The 19,821-nt window shown below is 39.9% G+C and overlaps 1 protein-coding gene and 1 long non-coding RNA gene across 4 annotated transcripts; one reads left to right on the top strand and one right to left on the bottom strand.

Annotated features, from left to right (window-relative positions):
- Window positions 1–153: 153 nt before the first annotated feature.
- LOC111265460 (transcription factor E2F6) lies at window positions 154–17,531 on the bottom strand. 2 transcript variants are annotated; one of them, XM_022842175.2, is made up of 5 exons: window positions 16,154–17,531; window positions 12,645–12,755; window positions 7,555–8,218; window positions 7,234–7,306; window positions 154–4,831 (listed from the first exon to the last, which is right to left on the bottom strand). In XM_022842175.2, the coding sequence occupies exons 1-5, from the start codon at window positions 16,301–16,303 to the stop codon at window positions 4,684–4,686; spliced, it is 1,146 nt and encodes a 381-aa protein (XP_022697910.1). In that variant the 5' UTR covers window positions 16,304–17,531; the 3' UTR covers window positions 154–4,683. The 2 variants fall into 2 exon arrangements, with proteins under 2 accessions (XP_022697910.1, XP_022697909.1); XM_022842174.2 differs by lacking the exon at window positions 154–4,831 and adding an exon at window positions 5,908–6,738.
- Window positions 14,781–18,974, top strand: LOC111265464 (uncharacterized). Of its 2 annotated transcripts, none has more exons than XR_015313081.1 (2): window positions 14,781–15,355; window positions 18,111–18,974. It is a non-coding gene; the product is annotated as an uncharacterized LOC111265464 (long non-coding RNA). The 2 variants fall into 2 exon arrangements; XR_002683473.1 differs by lacking the exon at window positions 14,781–15,355 and adding an exon at window positions 17,552–17,813.
- Window positions 18,975–19,821: the final 847 nt, after the last annotated feature.

The raw sequence follows: 19,821 nt of genomic DNA, 5'->3' as shown, positions 1-19,821 counted from the left end.
AAACTAAAAGGCATTTTGTGGGCACATATTAAGCTGACGAGTTGGATTCGTTGAAATGACGAGTCGAATTTTTGAAGTTAATTCCAGATTTCTCACGGCAGCCTACGTGTCAGCCGTTAAGTTCTCTTTAGGAGATGGTTGAAGACAACTACGAAATGACGAGCCAAAGGACAATGATATTATTACAATTTTTATATTTCATGCACACCTTTATACATTATCAAATAAATATTTGGACACGCTTTGCACACTTCACTGGAATTCAGAACTTACCATCCAGTCCACCAAGTCTCCCATTTCGAGTCTTTCAATAAATTTGATGGGGTAAATCTTGTAACTAACGATTATAATATAGCTTTTTCGTACAGGTCTCAAATTATGTCATGTGCAACTATGGCTATGGATAAACCCGATGGCTGTCGTTGTCCAAACAACATGCGAACAGAATGAATCATACCATAATATGGAACTAAACGTTTGTTTTATATACTAGCTGGAAATCAACCAGCTGAAATCGGTACTAAAATTGCTATCGTGTGTGAGAAATGTTATGTGGTACTGAAGAGCAATTACCGACATTACCATGTTCATTATTATTACTAAAATGACGTTGTGTATTTCCTCTTTGAGGAAAACGAGCAATCTCGCTGTTTTTTTTTTTTTTTCGTATGTACGTCCGCCACTCGCGCTTCATTACTCTTGTAGTCAGTAAGCATGATATCATGAGGCTTACGGTTACCACTTCGTGGCTATATTAGAGCCAGTTTATAAACAGATAGTGACTGATTCCGAATGTAGCAACAACACCATTTTGTCAAGTATTAATTGCCTTCATGATGATAACATTAATTTAAGCCATTAGAAACACTACCAATGATTTTCCGCTGCGTACCACCTTTCCTCGTGCGCTTTCTAGCAATGAGATTAATCACCGTTAGTAGAAGAAGACTAGAACCAGACTGCTCCAGATTTAATATGCTTCCCTTTTCAACGGTTCTTTTAACAGTATTTTCGTAACCGAGCTTAAATCTGACTTTTAGTTAGATCATGAAAAAAATCGATTGACACTTAATACTAAACCTACTCACGCGTCTTTTATATCTAATGTTACCATGCCAGGTCAAAATGAACAATCCTTGAAAAGAGTTATTACTTTCACAACTAAACGTAGATTCTCAATGGTGTAAAGTTTTATGGCAGCGTACTAACTTTTAGATATGTAAACTGGAAAAAAAAATGGCAAACCGTTAAACTGATCGGTAGTGGTAGGTTCAGTACTAAAAAAACACTGTTGGAAATTATTTTGCCGTTCTCGTTTGGTGACACCTGCTTAATTAAAATTCGTGGCTAATTTCAACTGCATGTCATAGATAAAATAATCAAAATATCAAGCACATCGAGTAGCTAGAACACGTGCATGGTGCACAACCTAAATATTTGATTATGAAAATCTGCTCTTTGTAGCTTCTATCAATGGGCATTCTTATCTATTTTCATGACACAAAGTCAGTCGCACGACTTTGCTCTTACTTTCTCAGCCATTTTCGATTTGTGTTAGCATAGAGGGCGCTCAATATCACGTATGAATACGTAAATAGTGAGCGCGGTTTCTAATAATTTCCTCGTCTACCGAGTTGCTGTATCAATGTCGTTTCAGTTACTCTGCGGCCCAGTGATTCACTGGCCATTTGCCTATGAAAGAAAACTGATAATGTTTGTAGAATATAAAGAGTACCATGAGCGGCATGAATGGATAACTTATGTGAGCAGTTCTCCTCATTCCTTCCTAAGCTTAATGATTTTAACCCTCTTTAGCCTCTCCCTCAATCACACCATTGTCGGGCAGTCTTTTCTTCCCGGGTATACATATATATATATATATATTCTCGTTCTAGGCTCTGATACTTTTTCAGAGACCCCGAGACCTAAGGTTTCACTTGTGCTAGCCCGGTATATGTCTATATATGTCTGCCCAACTAATAATAATACATAGTTGTACTATCTAAAGCAATCAGTTTGCTCCACGGCTCCTCACAAAAGTATTACGGTTGTATGTACAATGCGTTCTAATCAACAAAACGATTCACTGCAAAAAATCGATACATTTTGCTACGAGGCACAACGACTATATTTTTGTTTTTTCGTTACGATAATTTAACTGTAAAAATAAAAACGACTTACAGCCGAGTGGCTAGAAATAAAGGATGATCAATGTCAAAATATAATAACTAGGCGGATCGAAACTCACCTTGGACACAACATAAAGAGAACGAACTGTAGTTCATAAACCGAATAAGCTGAGCATGTCTGCCTTCTCGGCGATCTTCACATGTACAGGCGGTCTAAACTGTTTCGCCTGACTTGTGTTCAACGTGATCAAAATAAGGTGCCACTGCGTAAATTCACCAACTTCTAATTAAATTTTCCCACACATTTCACATGTTCGCTTCAGAACAAAGGTATTTTTACCTCAATTATTCAGTGTGGGTTCCACACCATGAGTTGCCTATGACCTATTTCTATGAACCCATTGCGGATATTTAGCAAAGACAAGGCAAGTAGCTTAGGAGTGCTTTACCACGAGTTCGCATAATGACGGTCTTCGTTCAGTAAATCTAAAGGATTCGTCCACATTAGACACCATCAGAATAACAATCAAAGCTAGATGTACTTAACGGGATGGCGTCTAGTCACCTTACAAGGTTTACTGTTACTGTTTTTGCAGCATTAAGAATTCGACAAGTTCCGATGTGATAAGCTTGTAGCAGTGTCAAGCTACTAACATAATAATGCCAAGGGAGAAAAGACACCGGCAACGTGCGTGAGATCTAAAAATCGTTATTGTTATATCCAACCCGCTCCATTGAGTGTCACTCGGTGCTCGTAAACTTGCGGAACTTTCTGGGAGCACGGTTCCGAAGTATAACACAATCGCATCGCATTATTGTATATATCCTTTGTTTCTATCATACATCGATAAGAGCCCACGGCGTATACAGTCCGGTTCACTCGACCTAAACCCCAGCTCCTCCTTCGACATACCTTGCCACATTTACAGACAGATTTTTCTCCCGCTTACTTTTCCTTATTCCGTATAGAAACGTGTATACGTTCTGTAAATACCGCGCCCAGCCACGTTGGCCATACCGTGTCTCTTCGTTGCTCTACAGTAATATAAGTCTGCTCTTCCTCGCTTCATTTTTCTGTCTACTAAGCCTCTCGTGTCCCGTTTCTCTGTCTCCTTCAGCTAAAATTTATATATATATATATTATACTGGCCCTTGTTTCCACTACGCTTAGCCCTCTAATGTTAAATCTGCGCTCCTTTGATAATTTAAAATATTATGGATTACAAATAGTGGCCAGCAGCAGCAGAAGTGTAGATTTTACTATGATGGTCAATCAAAATTGATCATCATCTCATCGTTTCTACCTCTACTAACTACTTCTACTATCTCTATTACATTGAGGTATCTTTTTGCTCCTTTTGTCTGTACATTCGCGTTTTTTCTTAGATTTTGTTCTGTGTACGGGTGTATATTGGTGATGATGACACGTGCGAGTAGAAGAAAAGCTCTGGTTATTTAGGGCGCATCATCGTTATTTGCGAAGCGCTTGCAAGTGTCGTTACTTGTAATGTTAAAGAACCCAAACATAGATCATAATTTTCTGTATCACTAAATATCATGATACCTGATAGAACAGATGTAGATACATTGCATAAATCTGGCGACTTATATTGATGATAGTCACCGTAGTAAAAGAGTTTTTCAAGCATCCCATGACGGTTTAGTTATATCTATTTAAACTCGTCCAAAGGCACCCACACACTGCCAAACGCTAAGATCAATCGTATGTTCAATACTAAAAGCATGAAGAATATAATTTCTTTTCTGTGTCATAATTACAACTTTGCTTTTACTGCTTGCTTACATCTCGCAACGCTTCTCTCATAAAAGAACTAATAGCGATGACGACGACGATCGATGGAAATCGTAATAATAATATATGCTTATGAAATCCTCCGCCATCTTTGTTTTTTTTGCCTCTATTGGTCGAATCAAAAATTAAAAGAAAACAAAATCGTAACCGCCACCTATGTTGATACTGCGTCCAGATTTTTTAGATTTGCCTGGACAACTGCTTATGGCAGTTGGTTGTTTTGTTTTTTTTTAAAACAAACGTTTTTAATTAATGCCATCTACATGATTTCCCTTACTAGCACTATTATAATTTATCGTCGTATCGTTCTAATATCATCATCTTGGGTAAATATATTTCGCGGAGCACGCGAACCGGGTGTGGTTCGTTTTAGGACTCAATGGATGCATACAGTCCATCCCACATATTAGTTACAAGAGACAGCAGACTGCTGCTTAACTACACATAGTTATAAAATAAAAATAAGAATGTAATATGTAATCACAGAAGTCACCGTCGTGCCTTGCCGATGCTGCTGTTAGTCTTGACGTTGACATGTCACCCCCCAAACACCAGCCACAGCGAGGACCGGAGCCGCTCCTTTTTTAGTCCATAAAAGCGGCTTCGGTACAAAAGTATTATCTTTATCGAACTTGGTCACCATCGGCAGAGTTGACATCGATGAATACACAGACCGCACTGCTATCATCTCAAACCAGAAGTATCTTCTTTCATTTAGGACTGAGTAGTGCGGTGCAGACCTCACTGGAACGGCACGAGATAGTCGTCGAATAGATCGGTAATTCCCTCTCCATCTGCCAATGTGAAGTTAAAGTCTTCTTCTGAGAGGGTTGGCTGCAAGTTGACGAAGGGTGTGATGAAGCGGGAGACCATTTCATCCGTTGGTGATCTAAAAATTAATTTAAACAGTGATACACAATACAAGTTAAGCCCTCTATTTATTGACGAAATGGACTAAAAATCAATTGCAGAGCAGCAGATAGCTACGACAAAACTTTGCTAGTATAGGGAAACGTATTCTTTCCTCAAAAATACCATACTGTCGAACGTAGCGACCTAATGGGCGGCCGTGCGAATGAGCAGTATACATGTTACGCAGTTTAGTTGAAAGTTACGTTTTAGCATCTAGATACGGTAAATATTCCAAACAACACCCCAGTCCGGTATCAACATATAAATACCATTGTTATTGACACGCTGCTCCCATGCTTAATATATCGTCGCTAAGCTTTGACATTGAGTTCTGCGTCAAACCCTCTCGTTCTATCGGACTAATAGGTAATGTAAGCGAATCACCTCGCTTCGCGGCGAAGATGCACATCCATTGTTTCGTATGACTTTAAGGTGTATTTAACACGATTACTGCAATGTGTTTCCAGCATTTTCTAATAACTATCATACCCCTTGACATACTGAATCTACAAATACTTGTTTAGTGCGTACATTTCAGTCCACTTACTTCTACGTTTTTTTTTAGCTACGGACAAAAAACAGGAAACAAAAACAGACCAACTATGGCCCTGTAGCATTGAACAACCGATGCTTTTTACTTTAGATTCAGGTAGTCTAGAAAACAACCTTAGTCAGGCGCTCAATTAAACCTCCTGTTAGAAACTTTGATTGCGCTATTCGGCCACTTCATCGTCGTGCTCTATTGATATTAACAATAGCCAATTTTCAACGTCGAACAGTGAATAATTGGAGATGCGGACAGGCGCGCGCGCGCGCGCGCACACACTCACACACAAAAGCACACACATACACATACACACACACACAAACACACACACACACCCACGCACGCTCACTCGTATTATAACACCTAAGTTACACAGTCGCTAAGCAAACATTTTATATATGACACTTGCTCATGCTAAACAACAAAAACCACAGCACAGTAACTATATCAACAAGCCAAACGGCACGATAGATATCGTTTCTAAGCCAATGACCGTTCGTCACTCGTTGTGGCTAACGAAAGTTATTTATTAGTTACATTTTCTCGCTGGTCTAAGGATTTGTGATTAAAGGGTGTCCTACCCTCCTGTTAGAAAATGATCTAAGCTAACTGAGGTTCGATCCAGTCACGCATACGCGTCTCGCTCACCAATGCGCGTGCGCTAACAATCTCAAAGTTCGGAGAGTCAGCAGATTAGATGGAGCCGTTTTATTGTTTTAATGCGTAAAAAAAATACGTTTTATCGATTGTTTGTTCATGAGCCTTCTGCTTTTTGCAATATAGCACATATCTAGCACGAAAAAGAGCAATGTAGCGTGTGGGGGCACAGCATTTTAAGCCAACATGATAGTGTTAGATGAAGTTACTTTGAGACTGTGCGCAACATAAGTCCGTTAGGTTCTATGGCTTTTTTGATTCACTCTACTAGTAGCACATAGCATTTATAATGGCATGAACAAGGACTAACTTCAGATTCACAATCTCACTTTTTAACTTAAGCGATCTGAAGGCCAGTAACTGACCGTGCAGCTTTTGTGCTTAACCCTCAAACCGCAACTCTTACAATACTATCTTCACTTATTAGGTTCAATGACCAGGCTCACTAACATTTCTGCAATATAATGTTCCTGAGATATAAATACAAGACTACAATATAAATAATCATAATCAACAAATATTACTATGTGGATGCCTCTTCGTATGTACAACAATAACAAAACGTCAGGCTTTTTATGAACCTTGTGGGAAACTGTCTACAAAGTTGTATCAGCCATCTCTTCCGTCCATCTTGTACAGGAAATGTAATACATGGTACCCAGGAACACTTGTCGTGTTTGCTAAAAAATGAAGCGTTATCTTATTGATGAAGGGAATTTTTTCTAACTCTACTCGGAGCTCCGCTACTTAAAAGTTTATAAGAAAATCAAATCCTCCGGAAAAAGGGTCCAGTTAACTTTCTTGTAAGCTGACGTAGTGTCGAGGGCATAGAGTCGCTGGTATTCTTGATAATACCTTAACAGGGGACATATTCTTATCGTAACTTGATAGACCAAACACCTACCAACCAGTGTCAGGAAATGCCAAGGACTCAAAATTTTGTCGGCTGTATACTTTGACAGTAAAGATACCCGTGCAATAAGCTGTCGTTGGTTAACACCTACACCAAGATTTAAGCGTTAGCCAATTAACTAAGTTAATATATTTCAATCCTATCTACTTGGGTTAGCATTTGGTCCCTTCAGTTATGAGCAGCACGGAGTGATGAGTGGCAGATCATATAGCAAAGTCCTTGACAAAAAATCTGCCGTAGTTGATAATCTCGAGTGACTCACATTTGACCTGGGATACAGCTGGTTCGGTACGGTAGTGGATCATCGTCCAGAAGATTTGTAGCTGAAGTTCCAGCTGAAAAGAGATTAAGACGGTGGAATCGAAAAGACAATTAACCAACTGGCTGTGATTATATCATTGTTGAAATTAGCAGTCCTTGTAGAATATTCGATACTAGCCTAAAAAAAGCTATCACCTTCTATGCGAACACCTAAGGAAAAATCAAACGACGTATTGAAACGTATTGATTCTTTTTGATTTGTTAGTTCAAATCTTATGCTGTATAATTATTAAACTCCATATAAACTGCGGCGTCTTCTCACCTTGGTCGTGTGACGTCGTATCAGATGTAGTGACCGAAGATGCTGTAAGGCTGTATTCTGGCGCAGTGTTTTCGCTCGTATCACTAGCAGGGTGGTTGTGACCCATGCCGTCCGCCGAAACGAACACCTCTATAGGTCCTCTATCACTCCGTAAGAACATTTGAATTTTGTCATGTACGTCAGGCACCTCAAGCTTTGTATCTGGCGGTGCTTTAATAGCTACCACGGTCTGATCACGTAACGAAGGTATATTTTGCATATCTGCGTATGTCACGTAACCCCACTGCTTTCCATCAGTATCAGTTATCTTTTCGAGCTCACTTGCGGCTGATTTAAGCAATTCATCAAGCATGTGTTCCTTATTCTCTAACTCCTTCAGGTCAAGCTGTAGTTGAGCACCCTGCCGTGAAGATCCTTCCTCATTTTGCGGCTTCCAGCGAATGACGTTCTTCTGCTTTTTTTCGATTAGCCCGATACCTTCGAGCACGTTTGTAATGTCGTATATTCGCCGTTTCTGCACAGATAGAACTTCACTTGCCTGATTCAGATCCACAAGTCCGTCTTGAGCGGCACGAATAAGGTCGATAAACTTGCGAGTAAGTTTACCTAGGGACGTATCCACACGACCTTCACGTGAGCTCAACGATGGAAGTAGCAAAGAATTCTGAAAACCAATTAAAACGCATACATTATTTGCATAGGGTCAAAGGTTAAAATGTCCAAGGCCACGCGCAAACTGGGGCCGGTTTGTAATTGTGAATGTTGTTATTAATATATTGGATTTCACCGGCGGGCTTTGCTCACGCCTGTGTCATTGTTTCAAATAAATCTAAACATCGGATTGAGTTATTTGAAATGTTCGCACGACTTCGGATTATTTGTTACGAACCAACTTGGCAACTAAATACCTCAGATAATTTAAAAGGTTAAACTAATCTTTTAATTTTCTACGGTTATCTTAAAAAGGCTCAGATTTCTGGAAAATGTCACAACGAAAAAATTAGACAACCGAGGTTCGTAACATCCATTCAAAGCTAAACCTGACTGTTATACAATAGTATTAATAACGAAATAAAAAAGTCTAAATTAAATGCATAGAATTTTATATAATATAATACGTTTATCGCCGCTGGCATCGTTCAGCTTCAGCGAATTAAATGTGTTATTAGCTTGAATGTGTACTCAGTTGATGACAGTGTGCTCTACTAATGAAGGAATTTTCCGTTTCTGATAGTTCCACATGTGAGAATAATTTATCTTAGACAAATACGAGTTTCTTCGCCTAGTTTTATTTCCGCGTTAGTGAAGTATTTTACATAGCACTACTCTATGATCGTTCTCAACCTCGACAGAGGTCTGTGGTACACCCATTGGTCAATACCTACATGTAATCACACGCTGGTTCTTATTCTCTATGATTTCACGTGATAAAAATTTCCGTGATAAGAACGGAAAAATCGGTGGATATAACAAAATACAAATTTATCTTTTATCTCCTCAAGATAGTAGCGGAGTCGATTGCGCTCTTCTGGATACCTCTTTGAACGTTTCTCAAACCTGCAAAGGTCACGGTCAAGGAGCTACCAGAAATGATCAGAAAATGCTCGCGCTTAAAATTATCCAAGCCTACTGCATTGTTAACACAAATGCAATCTTGCTCCTGGCAGGCACCATTAAATAGGACCTGAGAGGTGAAGAAAGGCGCATGCTTTGGCATGATTCGATGGAAGACAAGGTCCTAAGAATAAGCCAAGAAGAGTTGGAGGCGATGCCTAATTTTACCCCGTCACCGACAGAAAAGGACATTATACCCAATACAGAAAGCTGGGTTGCACATCCTGATGCAGAGCTCACTACCAAACGCAAATTCTCACGGATCACGAAGTTTTTCAAAGCCATTGTTACAGAATTAGTAAAGCCCCATCGGAAGTCTGTATCCTTTGCACTGCATCTTTGGAAAACACGGGACACTGTACAACGCTTACACGTACGAAGAAGATACGTGACAAGAGAAATTAAGTTGTTTTTAGAAAACGATGTGAAGGGGTTTACATCCTTTATTATCCGATTCCAAGAAAATCAAGGGATGGATGAGAATCTGGAAAAAAATATCATTAAAAAAACTGCTCGTGGAGTTACGAATGAGCAGCACTGCAGACTATGCTTTATCATGTTCAATCAATCATGGTCATACGCTAGTGCAGGGAGTTAGCCTGGATCCTAGTGAAAAGCCTGATCAGGGCGATTTCACCCTGATCATCCAATGGCGCAAACTGCTCCCCGCTACCAGCCTCTAACTCTGTCGAATGATTTTGGTCTGATTTGCAACCTTGAAAGAGGAATCTCGCTAATCCGTACTCGTTTCGACGGGAATAAATCCAACTGGCAGGGCTGAGCCTCACATTTGGCCCACGTAAGATAGGTGTTATGATCTAGTGATGCCGGTGCCACGTAAACTGAATCACTTTCCCTTCACTTGTAGTATATACGAATCGACGACGTCAAAATGTGGAGCAAAAAAAATAACACGAATGAATAAATCCATTCCTTATAGACTATTACACAATGTGTCAAAAACCTAGGATTGAATTCAACTTGAGCCCTTCGCCTTTAATTTCTACTTAACTTTGATGGAAGCACATGAAATTGATTATAAGTAGATAAGGCAAATGTTTTTCAGTATCATATACAGCATTTACCTTGGAACCGCCACCTTGTTCATCCGTAATCAAAAAAAAAGTTGTCTTGGTTTCATTAATTCGACCATCCATTAGCTGTACCCTTATTCTTATCATGAATTACACCATTTTTCTCTTAACCCGGCCTTAATTTGCGTTTTAAACCGACACAGCAGTATCACGTACATGTCAACTTTGCCGTACAATCGGACACACATGCACCTTCCTTGTGTATGTGCACCTTCTGGCATTCATACGTATAGTATTGAATAAAGGATCACCTCATTATGATCTCTACTACTGCGACTAGGTCAGGTCAAACTGATTATTGCCTCGGCATCTTTCCACAAGGGTCGTACAGAACAGAATCAGTATTATCTAACTAATGTTGGCTTCGTGGTACTCTTAAAGTATACCTAACACGTGATTTTCGGTGAGCATTATATCTGCAAAAAAATGCTATTACTAGCATTGCGACTTAAAAAAGTGGCAATGCTAGTAATAAGTAGTGGCTTCAGACTATTCACGACTCTTACAAGCAAATATAATCGTCCTGGTAGCATCAGTTCTTCTCAAACTACCATCTTTCTTTCAGTTGTACGCAAGGGCAACTGAAAAGGTGTCATAATATTTAAGTAAAGTACAGCCAAAAACTGTGAATGCAAATTACGGAAGTACAAAAAACAATTATGAATGAATTAAAAAAGTATTAAATGTATATACTGTGTAAATTGCCTAGGGGCATACTGACTTGCATGGAGATGGAAACACTACGCTGGCATAATGTAATAATTGCTCCTTTACTGAGAGTAGCATTTTCTTGCTATGCAAACGCTTGATTTATATCATAACGGAGATAAAGGAAAGCAACATGATAAGACTACTGTATTGGAATATAAGCAAAGAAAGAAGACTTTGGTAGACGTTTGGAAATCGTTTGATGATTGAATACAAGTAGCATAAAGCAAGGAGCACAGCGACCGAGAGGCTATAATTAACAATTGATAATACAATTCAAAATTGATTATAAATGAGAAACATAATAACCTACAAATATCTGAAGTTCTCTTAAAAAAGTGACCCAATGACGTGCAGCCTAGCCATGTATAGTTATGAAGGATATTCATTAAATGTCCTAAAAATATGCAATTGGATTAACAGTTCTAGGAAAAATGCTAATTTATGGCTATGCATGTAGATTTCAGCCCGACATCATGTACTTAGAATTTTACGGGGCGCACGGACTGAACGCAGACAATATAAACTTAACGCAGGCCATTTGCGAAGCTTTCTTCTTAAAGAGTCGTGAATTGGCCCACCCTATGCAATAGTTGCATTCGGCCAGCAAAAATACCATGTGTCACCTCTAATAGCTTCTTTGGTCTCCGGCCGTTTTACAACGGCTAAAATGACTCATTCAAAAGAATGGTTTGAAGTTACTCCGAAAAGAGCTTGGTTGCAAAAATAAAAATCAATGACAAAATTAAACAACTGACGCATCTTTAGGGTTTGACTTAGGTGCGTCTTTTGATAATTACTCTAGTTATATTACACCTATGTTATACCAAGGCCTAAAAGGACGCTCACGACCTTACTCGAATGCCTAGCACGCACACATCCACAGTCTCAGCTCCCGCTATTAGTTAACCGATTAATGCATACTAATTGTGAACAGCTATGCTAAAAAGACGTCGGCAAGCAAAATATATAACAAATTAGTATCTTTAAGTTGATGGTAATGATACTGTGAAAGAAGCGAAGTCAATAGTTGAACATGAAATAATGAGAGGACCATCGGAAACTACTTACATTTGAAAGGTATGCTCATTTTTTAAAAAGTTTCCTAAAGGGCATGCTGTTTCAATCTAAACAACTATTGCACCATAATAACATAATTATATATGGGGTTTAACACAGTGTGCCCTATCGTAATAGTCCATTCATCTTTAGAGATTAGCTCCACCTGATGACACGCTTGTATTCAATGCCATCATAAGATTGTCTACACGGTCATCAAGCCCACAAGTAGGCTACCTGAAATTGTTAGTTAACTGAACGAAGTAATTCTAGCTTATATTTAACTTCATCTCATGTTTGGGTTTTTATAAAGAAAACACTAAACATAATTTTCACGACGTTTTATGGCGAATAAAACAAAGTTCACGTAAGAGTCAATATACTTTTGAATGATCTTACACGTGGGTCTCTTAAATATGTTGTTGTCAGTATAGTACATGAAGAATCTGAATATTTTCTCTTGTCATAAATGTTAAATAAACCCACATCACAGAAATCCACTTCATAGCTACGAACATATTTAATTCAAAAAAGGTATAGTACTAAATTTCCATTAGATTCATGGTCTAGAAAACATAACCCTATGTCTAAGTGTTAGCAATCATACGGTCTTACCTGTGGCGACTCCTGTTTGGGAGCAATGAGTTTGATTTTCTTAGAATGAACAACGGGCGAAGGCGTTTTGAACACAGGTGAGCCATGTTCCATATCGAGACGCCGCTTCACCTGCAACAAATGCCCACAACAGATAGGAAAAACATTCATACCGCACAAGAAAAGCTTAATACTGAACTGAAGTGTAATTGGTATCTTAAAACGCGCTGTCTTTCAGCAAGGCATACTCAAAAACCGTCAGCTTAATAGGACTCCTACTGTATTCGATAATTGTTGTGATAACATGTAGTAAAGTCTCACTGGCTCTAACATCTTCCCGAAGCAGCTTTTCTAATGTTTCGGACTCTTGAGCTGGCATGGTAAAGCCTCTCGCACAGCGCATCCAACGCAATGCGACGGAAAGCAAAGATATAAATTCATCGCTCACTCATTCGTACAGAAAATTAATGGTTGTAATCTTCCTTATTTGAATATCTTAGGCAGAGAGCTAAATTAATCAAAACTTCACTGGCAAGCAACTGAAGCTCTAGCAGTGAAACCTTTAGCTTTATGTGTTCTCATAATGCTCATTTCTCTGTCATGGAGTAATAATTGAACTGTAATTTTTCCTTTAACTTTACAAAATATACAAGAAGTACATACCTAGCCTACGAAATACTTTAATATACTGCAGGGGATGGCATGCAATCAGAATAAAAGTATTCGTTAAACGCACTGCTTGAAGAAGAAGGGAGTTGCCTAAATTATTAGGCGACAAAATGATTGGACATTCCCTACCCCATCAACTTTTATCGCTTTCTTCGCAATGCTCGCTAGCCTCCGGTAAACGGGTCAGAACGGGGTCACCACCTCATAAAAATGCATCGTTCTGCATGTGCTAAAAAACTAGAAAAACTATACACAACCGGATAGGCAGTTAACATTAGAAAAAAAACCGCTTTTATAACGTCAATATGCGTTATTCAAATATTTTCCACTCTTATCAACAATCGAGTACATATCCAAACCTGAATTAAAGGTTGGGTTTTATCGAAGAATAATTTTTGCAGGAAAACTATCTGTCTTCATTCTTTCATGTTGCTGAGCATATTGAACATCAGCGCATGCGATCAATTACCTAAAAAGAAGAAATCAGGTGACTCGCCTATATAACGAACGCCAATACATTAGGTGACAGACTGTCTTTTAAACGTTCAACTGATTAAACACATCTATTCCGTATATAGTAGATACAATTTATCATATCAACTGTTTGGGCAAATATTTTATCCAAAATCAAGATCGAGACGCAGAAAAGTGGGAGAGAAAGAGGGAGATTTCAATATCACAACCTCTCGTTGCAAACTTCTAAAGCTGGGAAAACGGTTTGCTGGACAGCAACAAACATTACCGTTCTTGCTTTATGTATATCACCACAAGCACAACAAAATATCACAGACTAGAGCTGAGATGTAGCAATGAACCCTATTTCAGAGAGAAATAAGCGACCTCATAACTATAATGTTATGCACCATTATTCCTGTTCACAATGTTTAAGGTCCGTGGACTAAGAAGACATTTTAAAATAAGTAAGGCATACGTTTGTACTATTTCATCATAAGCCCTCCTAATTCAGAAATTTGATGGGTATCCTTCCAAAATTTCAACAAGATTCTATTACATGACTATTATATTAATAGACCACCCGATTTTTATCTTACTTCCGGTACTGAAGCTATCGCGCATTACTTCAGATGTGAATTGGTCATCTAAACCTAAAGAGAAACCTAAACATAACCAGCAACTTTTATTTTTGCTCGTAGTCTAAAGGCGACTTAGATGCAGCCCGCATCCTCTAGCAACGGACCAATTTAGGATCAACACAATGGCATTAGTTTTCTCGATGCCTAGAGAAACAGAGAATTAACCATCGATATGTATCTAGCAATGATACTTAATTGTTGCTGTTATTATTATTGAAGTGGTAGGTAACGAAGCGTTAAATTTAAGAAGTCATTACGAACGGCCACAGCATTAGCTGCTGAATGATAATATTTATTAGGTGATATCAATTATATAGTTGTCAACAGCAGCAACGGCAACAACAAAAAAGGGCAGACGAAGGTAAGGCTGCTTTTGTATGTATATAATCACGAACAGAGAGACAGACATTGGGACGGCTGCTGGTGTGTGCCCAACATCTTCAATAATTCTGACCGTCATCTCTGGCCCACTAAAAATTCCTGAAGGAGATGCAAGAAGGCTAAGGCGGCTAGGAACAAACAACCGGAACGTGATCGTTTTCTGTCAGCGACAACAGAAATTCTCCATTACGTCTATTGTTGAAATGTGCAGTCGGATGTCTAGTATATTAAAAAAATGATGCCTTGTTCTATCCAATCCATTTAAACTGATAAATAAGTACACGTTATTACAGCAACAACCAACGATCCCAAGCTCGTCAGTTCGTGCACCGTGTACACCCTGATTACTATACACCGAGAGCGAAGATAGCAAACAAAAAACAAACATTCGTTATCAGATCTTTAGTTAACCTTTCAGTTGTCAAGCGCTTGATAGATGCGAGCCGTTTCACCATGTGAATGACTGACTCCCTGACACGCCGACAGCAATCAGGCAAATGATGTGGAAAACCTGAATGGCAAATTCCAACTCCAATAGAGCCGAGCACATTGCCTTCCACTAATCGAGGCTGGTTAGTTGGTTGATGGGTAAGTACGTATAGTAATAGATTAATAATAGTGATAGACCAACGATGATAGGTGAGCGCGAAGCCGTTATCGAGACATGTTGAAATTGGTATTGGATAATATGATGTTGTGGTACGCTCGGTGTGTGACGCCTGGATCGAAACGAGTCCAACGAGACAGAACCAGACGGCAGAAAATAATATCGACAACAGCCACAACACTAACAGAACTAACATAATAACGGTGGTGAATGGAGTTTGCGATTCAGCGGTGCTGCTGCTGCTGCGGTTGAGCTGTTACGTACAGTCGTCATATGTACGCGACCGACGAATAACGAATCAACAGAGCCCCGCAGCAGCGCAGAGAACAATAAGAAAACGCCAGCGGTAGCCACATTTTCGATGGATGATGCAGCTTCGATAGTCAACAACATTATACGCATGACCCTTAAAGTATCAGCACATAAGCACGGCTGCATGACAAACGGCACACAATATTTATTGATTGTGTATTGTTTAAATCAGAATTAGTATTACTATAACTGCACACAACTTAGCACATCGCTCCCGCCGCAGCCTGTAATTGGTTCATTACCATTACTATTTCGATCATTATTATTATTAATTAGAGAGACCGAAGGGGCGATAATAACACTATATAATAAACATTCATTGCTCGAAATCACAATACTATCAGTCAGTAATTGCAGCAGGAATAGAGGAGTTCGCGGTTATGAAAAAGTATTCAGCGACAGACGACCGGAGGACATGTCACATTTCAGATACGCACGCACGAACAGAGAGACTACAACGAACAAACCTGATTGCGCTGTTGGGGCTTTGGTAGAGGCGGGCGGTTCGGGTTGGACTCAGCAAAGTGCCCTACCGGGGCCTCGATCTTTGGCGTCGGCGTCGAATAGTCGTCATAGCTCATGAAGAGCGCCTGCCGTGTTTGCTCGGAAAAATTCATTTTGGTTCAAACTCCTCACTTACAATATCGCTGGCGAAACGCAGGATAGACTATGAAACAAATGAATAACTCACAACAGCGGCGTTCGCAACTCCGGCCGCTCGGAAGAACAAGATTAGACCAGCAGCCGCTAGAGAGGCCGACTGATGCTCCTACGGCACTGACCGTCGTTCACTTCGGGTAATGCAGTACGGACATCGATGTCATTGAGAATCGCCAGTGCCTATTCTGTGTTGCCAGTTGTCCCGAAAGGTCCTGTCGAGCGTTTCATAAAGGCTGCCGGGCAGTAGGGCCGCCCTGGGACGCGCTGGCGGGGATCGCTTCCAGCCACAGAGCCAAACGACTGGTTGACTGATTGACCACTGCACTATGATAGGCCCACCGTTTGGGGAGGCGCACGAACGCGGGGCAAGCGCGCCTCGATGTCGCTGAACACATCCGACGTTAGCACAGGCTTCGTAGAGTTCGTACACAATGATTTCAACGCACTTTTGGCCTCAGATGAATTCCGATGGCCTGGATGAAATTGGAGACCGCGGAAGGCACAACAACAGCGGTCCAGCAGTTAGCAGACAAGTTCCTGCTCAAGCAGAGCCGAGCACAAAGGCGCCAAAGTCAAACTCCGCTTTCTGATTGGCTAAGCCGATGAAGCGTCGTCTGCTAGGGGCTCGGCCCTTTCCCGCGGCGGGCAACCGCTCGGGGGGTCCCCACGAAAACTAGTTGCGGGACGTTTCACACAATCAGCGGGTCACCGTGCGGTATACAACGGACCCCAAAAGATTCGAAAGCAACCAACTGTACCCAGACACTTCCAAAGCTCGCTCTCCAATCAACACGACATGACGTTCTAAAATGCTCGCTGGCCGTTCTTGGCCACGAAGCAGGTGAATTTGAGGAGACAGAGATAGACACCAAAATCTGCTGATGCTCCTGCTGCGTCTACAAATTCCGCTTTTCTATTTTTGACTATTTCTTCTTCTACTATTATGAGAGTCATAGTAATAGAATAGAAGAATCGTAGACCAGTTACCCGTCGAGGCCGCCGCCTTTTCAGAGGGAAAAGTGGCGGGCCATCGTCGTTTAAATATTTCAGCCAGACTCCACCTACAAACGACTCACGGCTGTTAACGCTACGAAGTTACGACTGACGTTTCAAAGTACGAAACGAAATGATACAGAGGAAAAGCGGCATAATCATTGGGAAAATAACAAAATTACTGCCCTAAAATTAACTGTAAATATCAGCGATGTTTACATTTCTAGCATTCTTCAAGTTACAGTTATTACAAGATACAGACAACATGGTAGAGCTACCTTTTCATGTGGTTGATTCGTCAATAGTTGAAGAATCTACTTAAAGGAACCATGTGTTAGAAAACTATTTTTCATTTCTTGGATGTACGAAACGAAATAATAAGCCCACTGGATGCTAAACGCTCTACAACTGCGTAAATCTGTTAATTTTTCCTGGGTAAAGGATGTAAAAGTGACTAGCTTTGTTAGTAGACCAGTAAGTGGGGATGCATAAGTTTGCCTGTGTTTTTGCATATTTAAACCAGAGAGTCCACGATTTCAAGTCCCTGGCGTTATTTCTAGAGCCACTTAGTTACCTATTCTTGCAAAGTTAACTAGGCGTTTGCACTTCTACCATCCAATTACAATAGCGGTATTTGAATCACTTGCTTTGCCAATACTAATGCACTTTTACTCGAGTTGATTCAGTCTATTCTTTGGAGATCTCTTTTAGTGGTATTGTCATTCAATCATTGTCCTTATCATCGACATCATCAATCGTTATCATCGTCAGATGTTTTTAACGGCGGCAGTAGTAGTTGCGAGACCGGTGGCGACAGCACGAGAAGCGAGGGCCGGAAAAAACAGGAGGGGAGCGCCGGTTGACGACCCGGACGACTGAAGTTGGCGCGCAATTCGCCAAAGCGCTCTGCTCTCCCCGAAGAACGAACGTCGGCGACCTATCATTGCCACCATCTACTATGCCACCCAGGATCCCACCACTAATCAGAGGCTATGGCCATCGTAATAAAACGTTAGTAGCAGCATCAGACATTAAACACTCAGCTTGGCTCTATTAAGTTACTGGTCAGGACAAGAGCAGATCAGATCAACCGACAAGCGTTATTTATGCCAACGCTTGCACTAGCGACTATAAATTCAACCGTGCTTATGTATCTAAAAGCTGTGTTTCCAAAATTCATTTAAAATCTGTAATATGCTCTGTGCCGAATCCTTAAAGGTAACCCAAAAACGATAACCAAAATGCTGGTATTTAGGTTCATGTTGGTTTACATTTAGCTTTATAGATGATTTGAAACACACAACTGCACGTGTTCGTATTTCAATGATAAATAATAAGTATTTCACTATCGGGTTGTAATCAAAAAGGGGCTTCTTTTATGGTTTATGGTTCGAAATGTTACAAAAAGTACTGGATTCTGGTTCACAGTTGTACACTGGTTTCCTAACTCTGATGTCTTGAACAACAAACCACATTATGGGAATTATTTATGCACCCAGGATTTGATCTTTGCCTTAAATTATTCAAAAAGATGTAAAACGACTATTAGATGCTATACCTTGTTACATAATAAGCTTACTATACGGCGGATGTGATAAAATAAAGAAACATTAAGTATAATCTAAAATATAACTATACGATGAACATTTTTTACACTGCGTAGACAGTACGCCCCCAGGTGCAGTGCAATATACGACATAAACCAAAAGTTTTATCGACCATTTAGAATGACCATACAATTACCCCAAGTAAGAGATAACAAGATTCCTTTGAAATTCTCAGTAATTTCCTTGTGATGGAAATACGATTATTTTCATTGCCGTAGCAATACCTCATTGACTATTGTGTGCTGTGTCTTAAAACTCCTGGAGAACTCGTTATGAGTTAAAGAGAACAGACAAGTTTGTAGCGCGCGTTTCGTTTGCATACATATTTTAATTATAAATTGTCAAATTTTGGTTTTATATTTCTTACAGTCGCTTGCACATAACACTAAAGAATATTTTGCACATACATATTGACCTAATACATACGCTTACATACAATTAAACACTTTGTTATCACAATTACTAAGTTTGATTCTCGCTTTTAGTTTTCATTTCCATTTCATTAACCCAAGTCTGATACGATATGTTCACTTGCACCCGCATCTCTGATCGACTACACTGCAATTTTTGACTACCATGCTAGCGGGATGAAATAGGGCAGCCAATATAACATTTGTAACTGTAACGATGTATGGTACTACCTGTGAACAACTAAGGTACGGTGAGATCATTGTCTGTTTGAAGAAGGAAACCGCTACGTCGGGGACTCTCCTACCGCCGGGGGTTCGAGCCTTGACCCATTCTAAATTCAGTATTTTTTGTAATGTCTTTAGCTAATAATGTTTCGTACCTATACTGTGCTAAAGGGGTTTAGCTTTACACGATAGTATGAAGCCGAATGGACCTTGCTAGCTAAGAACTAGTGTATGCTTTGT

This window comes from Varroa jacobsoni, unplaced genomic scaffold (assembly GCF_002532875.2).
Source record: "Varroa jacobsoni isolate VJ856 unplaced genomic scaffold, vjacob_1.0 scaffold_974, whole genome shotgun sequence".
In the NCBI taxonomy this organism is placed as follows: Eukaryota; Metazoa; Arthropoda; class Arachnida; order Mesostigmata; family Varroidae; genus Varroa; species Varroa jacobsoni.
The sequence above is the reverse complement of the archived record's forward strand: the minus strand, read 5'-3'. Positions and strand labels throughout refer to the sequence as shown.